This window comes from Contarinia nasturtii, unplaced genomic scaffold (assembly GCF_009176525.2).
Source record: "Contarinia nasturtii isolate CC-2019 unplaced genomic scaffold, AAFC_CNas_1.1 Cnas_scaffold_187, whole genome shotgun sequence".
Classification (NCBI taxonomy): domain Eukaryota; kingdom Metazoa; phylum Arthropoda; class Insecta; order Diptera; family Cecidomyiidae; genus Contarinia; species Contarinia nasturtii.
In genome coordinates, this window is record NW_022197544.1 from 10,081,800 (window position 1) to 10,089,499 (window position 7,700).

General features: G+C 34.8%; 1 protein-coding gene across 1 annotated transcript; it reads right to left on the reverse strand.

The window, feature by feature from the left end:
* Positions 1–6,054: 6,054 nt before the first annotated feature.
* On the reverse strand, positions 6,055–6,759 carry LOC116336837 (death-associated inhibitor of apoptosis 1-like). Its single transcript, XM_031760988.1, has one exon. The coding sequence runs from the start codon at positions 6,757–6,759 to the stop codon at positions 6,055–6,057; it is 705 nt and encodes a 234-aa protein (XP_031616848.1).
* Positions 6,760–7,700: the final 941 nt, after the last annotated feature.

A 7,700-nucleotide genomic window follows, 5' to 3' on the forward strand; every position in this document is an offset into this window, starting at 1 on the left:
GAGAGATTTTGGATGCGTCCGGCCACCTGCACGAGAGCCAACACTCTTTTCAGCAGGGCAAATCGACCGAGACAGCACTCCATAAAATAGTATCCATGGCTGAGAAAACACTCTTGGATAAGGAATTTATGATAACAACTTTTATGGACATCGAAGGTGCATTTGATAATGTATCATTCGATGCCATAAATAGAAGTGTCAAAGATATGGGTGCAAACCAAGTGATCCAAAATTGGATCGGTGCCATGCTCGGAACTAGAAGCATAATCTTGCGAGCTCAAGATAGGGTTGTTACAGTGCATGCCACGCGAGGGACCCCTCAGGGTGGAGTACTGTCGCCACTCCTATGGCTACTAGTAGTGAACAGTCTTCTTAGAAGACTTAAAGAAGAGGGACACGAAGCAGTTGGTTATGCGGATGATCTGAGCATTATTTGTAGGGGCAAATTCTTGAGTACTCTATCAGACAGAACACAAGCAGCTCTTAAGCTGATTGAAAATTGGTGTCGAGAGGTGGGGCTCAGGGTTAATCCCGCAAAATCAGAATTAATTATATTCACAAAAAATCGTAGCCTACAGGGCTTCAGAAACCCAACTCTTTTTGGTTCAACAATCAAAAGAAGTGATAACGTAAAATACTTGGGCATCATACTTGATTCGAAACTCAGTTGGCAAAACCACATTGAATATAGAATAAAGAAATGCTTGAGAGTATTTTGGTGCTGTAGATCAGCCATTGGCAAATCATGGGGTTTATCTCCTAAATGTCTCTTATGGCTTTTCACAGCTGTTGTCAAGCCTATGCTTGCATATGGTTCTTTCATCTGGTGGACTGGCACCACAAGCGCCAGTGCTAAGAAAAAACTGAATCATTTGCAAAGAGTAGCATGTCTAAGTGCTACTGGGGCCATGAAAACAACACCACAAAATTCACTTGATGTTCTCCTGGGCCTGCCAAAGCTTGAGGACTTCATAGAAGGCGAAGCAATGAAAACGGCATTCAGAATGAGAACTCAAGTAAATGGGAACTTTTGTTCCAGGGTATTACATGGGAATGCCTTAAGAAACCTTTTTAATATTGAAAGGGTACTTGAGGCTCCTTCTGACAAACTTAAGACTTCCTCCTACAATTTTAGTAGGAGTTTTGAGATTATAATAACAAATAATCTAAATGAATTTTTCCAGCAAAAAGAGTGGGCTCATCACTCCTTTTTCACTGATGGATCAGTCAGAGAAACAGGCAGTGGCTGTGGGTTCTACTGTGAAACAGAGAACAGTACTCGCTCAATTCCCCTGGGACGGATAACAACAGTCAAACAGGCCGAAATAGCTGGAATTTTTCATTGTGCAAACAAAATAATGGAGGGCACTGTGGAGGGTAACATTGCGATCTTCACCGATAGCCTAGGTGCTATATCGGATCTTCAAAGATTCAAGGTGGAGAGTAGCTTGGTTATGAACTGCTACAGAGCATTACAGTGTATTGCCGAAACAAACAATCTTAGAGTTGTTTGGATCAGGTCGCATATTGGTATAAGAGGGCACGACCTTGCAGATGGGGCTGCTAAAACAGCATCCCTTAGTGCAGTGGAAGGACCTGAACCGTTTCTACCAATAGATTATTCACGAGTCAAGGGCACTGTTGCAACATGGCTCAAAAATAGAGCCCGCCTCAATTGGCAGGGTACTTTTACATGTGAGCAAACGAAACATTTCGTGCAGCTCCCATGTCCCAAACTTACAGCCAACCTGACTGAGCTTTCCAAGGGAGACCTACGGATGGTCATTGGCTTACTAACCGGACATGCCAGAGTCAATAATCACCTAAGAAAGCTAAATCTTAGGGATGACCCTGACTGTAGACTTTGTGGTGATGAAGTGGAAACAACATCCCATCTTGTAGACAGATGTTCAAGGCTGAATGAAATTAGGGACAGGTTCACTGGATGGAGATCCTACCAGATGATTCATGCACCTAACGTATTCAGACTGGTACAATTTTTCAAGCGGGCATGTGAACAAAATCCATGTCTCGTACATATTTTTGGATAAAGACTATTTCGTGTATCATAATACACACACGGGCGTCTTGCAATAGGTTGTGAAACCTGAGCAACGAGTTTTACTTTGTATTCATTTAGAACAGTACACTCCCCGTTCAAATCCAATAATCCAATAATAATCCAATCATTAAAACATATCTGGTTTTCTAGTACATATTTTTTTACTCCTTTCGCCTTTTTCATCTCATTGGATTCTATCTTCTCCCCATTGTCTTTTTTCCTCTCATTGGCTTTTCTCATCTCATCTGTCTCAAACTTTTGCACGCAATACATTTTGCTGCGTAACCCGATGAATTTGGAAATAATTTGACCATTCATTTCATCTTTAAATAGTCCAGGCACTTTCTTATTCACCCTTGGAATTTTATAAATGTTACTTTCCGCATAATCGCTTGTATCATATCTCCAAATTTCCGCTTTCATATCATCATAGAAATCCGCTGATTTTATTTCATAAATAAATGAATCAGTGTCTGTATAATTCAAAATAACATCATCCCCATATTTAGACTTCATAAAATTATAATGAAAATCATACATGACCACCTTTGAAATGTCCAAAATGGCCAATCCAATTGCAATAGGCTTATTCATGAAAACATATGTTTTTTTCATTTCAATTGCAACTAGCTCTTCATCGAATATAATACTTCTTTTATAATTTGGTTTAGCTATAAGCATTCGTGCACCACATCTCCCATCCCAACATGTTTTTAATTTTATATCTACGCGAGACCGCAAATTTTCCATCATTTTTCCAAATATTGCGTTACAGAGCAATTTGAAGAAATTTTTCTCAAATTCATTCGTAGCGCGTGTTCTCAATTGGGTATTAAGCATTATATATGGTTTTAGCCAATTACTTTGATTAAATTGTAGAACGCGGTGAATTTTTTTTAGAATTAGACCATGTTGTAGCGCTGATTTCAACATTCTATAGTGGATAACATAGTTTTTTTTATCAAATAATGTTAAAAGTAATTTTTTAACGTTTTTGGTGCCTGGAACATTCATATTTTCTGCACAAAACGGATAATCATTATGTTTGTCATGTAAATGCGAGGGATAATCGAGATCAACCTCGAAAATATATCCAATATCCCCATCATCCACTAGTTCCATAATTTTTTCATGGTCAAATCCGGTTTCACACCAGCGAAAATCGGAGTGGGGTAAGTGCTGCATCATGGAGTAACCGTATAAATTGTTGGCATCAAGGTACATCAAATATTTAGTATCTTCATTCTCATTAAAACTGTCCATATATTTATTATTTGCTGATGCATAACGCTTACTACATTGGCTTATACCTCCCCGAATACCACGCTCGACAAACATAAGCATATCAACATCTTTTAATAATTCCAACTTGACCTTTGTATGATACAGCATTGCATCGAAAGATAGTCCTGGAGATGTATAATAGTTCGCTGGATCCAATTTGTATATATCGCGACAGGTTTTACGAAAATTTTCAAAAACATCTGCCAATAAAAGTACATCTGTTTTTAAATATAGATCAGAATAATCTCCTAGATTTTTTATATTAAATTTGTCCCACACCCCTTTTGCAAAATTATAATCATCATCAGAAATTTTTTGATTGGTTAATGTGCTGTAAAACGCATGTTGAGGGGGTAGTGAATTTTCATCTAGTTTTTCCCATGAATCAATATAATCGTAACAAAAAACTCCCTTTCGCTCCAAAAACTTTAATTGCTCTTCACTTAAATTCATACATTCAGTTCTCAAAATCTGTTTTTTTTTTCCGATGGAATTAGCGATGATAAAGAGTCCAATGAAGAAGGAATAAATCGGAATGAATCGATGAATTTCAACTTAATTGAATCTTGATATTTGCCAGAAACCCCAAGCAGTGTTTTTGAAAATGATATGTATTTTTCGGAATTAATTGGAATTATCGAAATATCACCATCATATTCGGAAGCCAATTTTTGCATTATGAAGTGTGAGTCGTAGTTTGATAAATTATGAAAGACAACGGGGATCATGCGACTTTCTCTATAAGTAAGATTGCAATCCTGATGTGCTGCTCCACGAAATTGTCCGGTCAAATGTGAATGATCTCTGACCTTAATTGAAGCGGTTTCAAACTCAATTTCACAAATGTGACATTGTTTTGCATTTTGAAAAGCCTTCTCCTCATCAGGTGTCATTTTTATTGGAATAATGTTGTTTAATCGCTGTTGAGCTAAATTGGCGATTGAGTAAAGTTCATGCACAAACCAACTAATACAATTTGGTCCGCGATTACTTGCATAATATGATAATGAATTATCATATGAACATTTGAAGTAGAGGCCGGCACTATAAGCTTCATGCTGTTGATATGCAGTGGTGGTGTTTTTATTGCTGTTTTTACAAAACTCTCCATCAGGCTTTTTTAAAATAGCTTCCAAATCAGCATAAATTATAAACGGTACTTCTAACTTATTTCGATGATTCTCAAAATTAATTATGTCATTCCTCTGTCGGCATTTCGATTGCATAATCATTTTGATTAACACAATTTTTAGTGTGAAATTGCAATTTTGCTGAGGTTTGAAAATAATTTAAACATCGATCGCAAAAAAAAGTGTTTATGTGCATGTTTTGATATTTGAGATGACAATAAACGGCTAATATTCTTTATCCAACAATAGTGTGATTGGAAGTTTACTTCGCCGTTGGAGTCAATCAATGGGCTTGTAATTAGCAGCAGATGAATGTGTTTAGGTTTCACATTTTTAGTGATGCGAATGGGAAGAATTTTTTTTTTATCATCTCCATGATCCTCAAATATATAAACATTGACAGAAATCAGAGGATTCAATTTCTCGAATTTACATATTTGACTAATGTTAACAGGGAAGTCAATGCCAGTAAAATCAAGTTCATTTTCGTAATACAAATAATTTCTTAAACGTGATGGGTTCGCTATCGATGGGTGAAGTGCGGATAATATAGCCCATTTAAAACACATTGTATCATCATTTTCAACATTAATTATCGCTTTCTTTGAAGACAAGTATTTAGGTAATGGAATAAATGATGAACCTCTCAATGGATCATAATTATTAACTTCAACATTCAGTTCAATAATTTCCGATAAAGAAAATCCAGACCCTTGCATAACAACTTCATCAATTTGCGCAATAGTGTAATTATTTATATCATTTTTATATAATGTAATTAAATCTGTATGGGGACCAATAAGTTCAGTGTTAGTTCGAATGTAAATTGTCTGCTTTTCTGTTATTTCCTCTTCTTCTCTCGAGATTTTTTTTTCAAATACTGCCACAAAACATGCATTTACTTTAATTAGAAAATGTCGTTTAATTAATCTAAAAATTTCTCTCTTAAAAAGCGGCTCAGCGTCAGCAAAAAAAGCACGTACATCAATATGATCTTTATTAACAATTGAAAATGTGAAAATTCTCTTTTTGAAAGCGGATTGTCGAATATCAAAATATACTTTTGAAGACATTTCTTCTGACTTCCGATGATATGAACTTCCACCAAAGAAATGATAACTTTCAGAGACACTATGAAATATATATATAAACCGACTCGAAATTTGTGAATTTTTTCTTAATAAAGCACTATTTTTTTCATTTTTTTAATGATACTGCGATAAAAGTATAGGCGGTGAGATGAAAGCTGATTTAGAAAAAAAGAAGTTAATTTTATTGCAGCTCTCACAATTTCCTCTGATATTTTTTTATTGCAGCGGTAGATCAAAGGAGTTAGAAAAAAATAGCTTTTTTTTTGTTGTCATAAAAAAAAAATAGACGAATGAAAAAAAAAAAGAGAAAAGGTTTTATGTTTTTATATTTATTTATTTAAATGCTAAAAAATGATGGACAAAGGGGTGAACTTTTTTATGATGTAACATTTTCTGTACACTAAAAATAGTTTCTACCACATGGTGATGGTACAAATTCTCACGATGAAAAGTTATCACCACTGTTCTGATTGCTTTACAATTTTTTTTATTGTTTTTCCTCGAACTTCGATTTGATTAATTGAGCATAATGAGATCCTTGCATATGGACTAGATAGTCACATTCACCATACCATAGTGCATGCTGTTCCCATGGATCGTCTTCTTCACTCCATTGATATAAACCGCCACCACAACTGAAGCAAATTACTCGATCACCAATGTGTGTATAAAAGAATCCAGCATCACTCAATTGCTCAGCTGTTAATCTCAATGTATTGGGCCATCCGTCGAATGATTGCAATCGTACAGTTTTCATGGAAAATTCTGGAAAATCGGGGTATTTAATCATTTGTGTTTCTACATAAGCACCAGGTCGTCGATCGATAAAAGATGTCACATCATGACCAATTTGTGATAATAACTGATCTAAAGCAGAAACTGGTTCCATGGGCAGATTTTGTGTTTTCCACCGATTAAGCAATGGACAATTTCGTGACCATCGAAGATGTTCATTTAACACCTTATCACCAGTCTCCCAGTCTTGCACTTCAACTTTACAGAAATTACATTTAACTCGATCATTGGAGTTGTTCAACCCAATAAAATAGAATCCAGTTTTGGCGAGAATATGTGGACTAATGTGAATGTGCGGCCAACTATCATCGAAGGTGTTTAAACGATTTTTTTCATCATTCATATAATTGATTGATAAGGAATCTCGCTCTTCGATTTTATTCAATTGTGCATTCATGGTGAATGTAATTCAGTTTGAATGTTTGAATAGAACTAATGCTCATTTTGAAGAAACATATGTTATTTAAGTCGAATTATTTAGTGTGAGAAAGAGGGGGGAAAGATGAGAGGGAATGTCAGCTTATTTGCGTTTTCATACAAATGCGGTTGATCAAAAGAGCTTTTCTTCACTGGAGAAAAACGTTTTTTTTTTTTCGAAAAAAAAGTGTTATAAAAAAACTTATTCGACTAAGGTGGAACAGAAAAAAAAGGTTTTTTTTTATTACAGCGGTAGATCAAAGTGTTATCTTATGAAAAATCTCATCTTTTTAGAGAAAAAAAAAAGTGCTATAAAATGTTCATTTTGACTAAGATGGAACAGAAAAAAAGGATTGTTGTGAATTTTTTTTTTCGTGAAAAATTAATAGTATAATAAAAAAGTAAGAAAATTGTTTCGAAAAAAATAGTGCTATAAAATGCGCACTTGACATAAAAAAAGGATTTTTTTATTGCAGCGGCGGATCAAAGTGTTTTGTATTCTTTTTCCATAAACAATAAAAAAGTAAAAAAATAGAGTTTTTTTTAAATGATGCAACAAATTTCATTACAGTGCGGTGAATCAAAGAGTTGTCGATTTTTTTTTATTCATAGAGCATGATTTTATTGCAGTTTTTTTGGATTTTTCATCAATTTTTCTGCGGAAAAAGTAGTAAAAATAAAAAACGAGGGTAATAAAAGCGGTGAGTTCAAAGTAGATCGATGTTGAAAATCCACGTTAAACTTCATATAAATATGAAACAATTTGACACTTCACATCATTACGATTTTGTAATTTCACGGTGAAGTACATCAGAAACATAAAATCCTCGAAAATGACATCATCAATTTTGAAAAAATTAAAAAATGCATCTGCTGACAAACCATTGGTAAATTTTGATAAATTGCCTCTGGGTGATCATT

Coding starts and splice junctions, on each gene's coding strand:
- LOC116336837 (XM_031760988.1), bottom strand. CDS start 6,759: ATGAATGCACAATTGAATAAAATCGAAGAGCGAGATTCCTTATCAATC.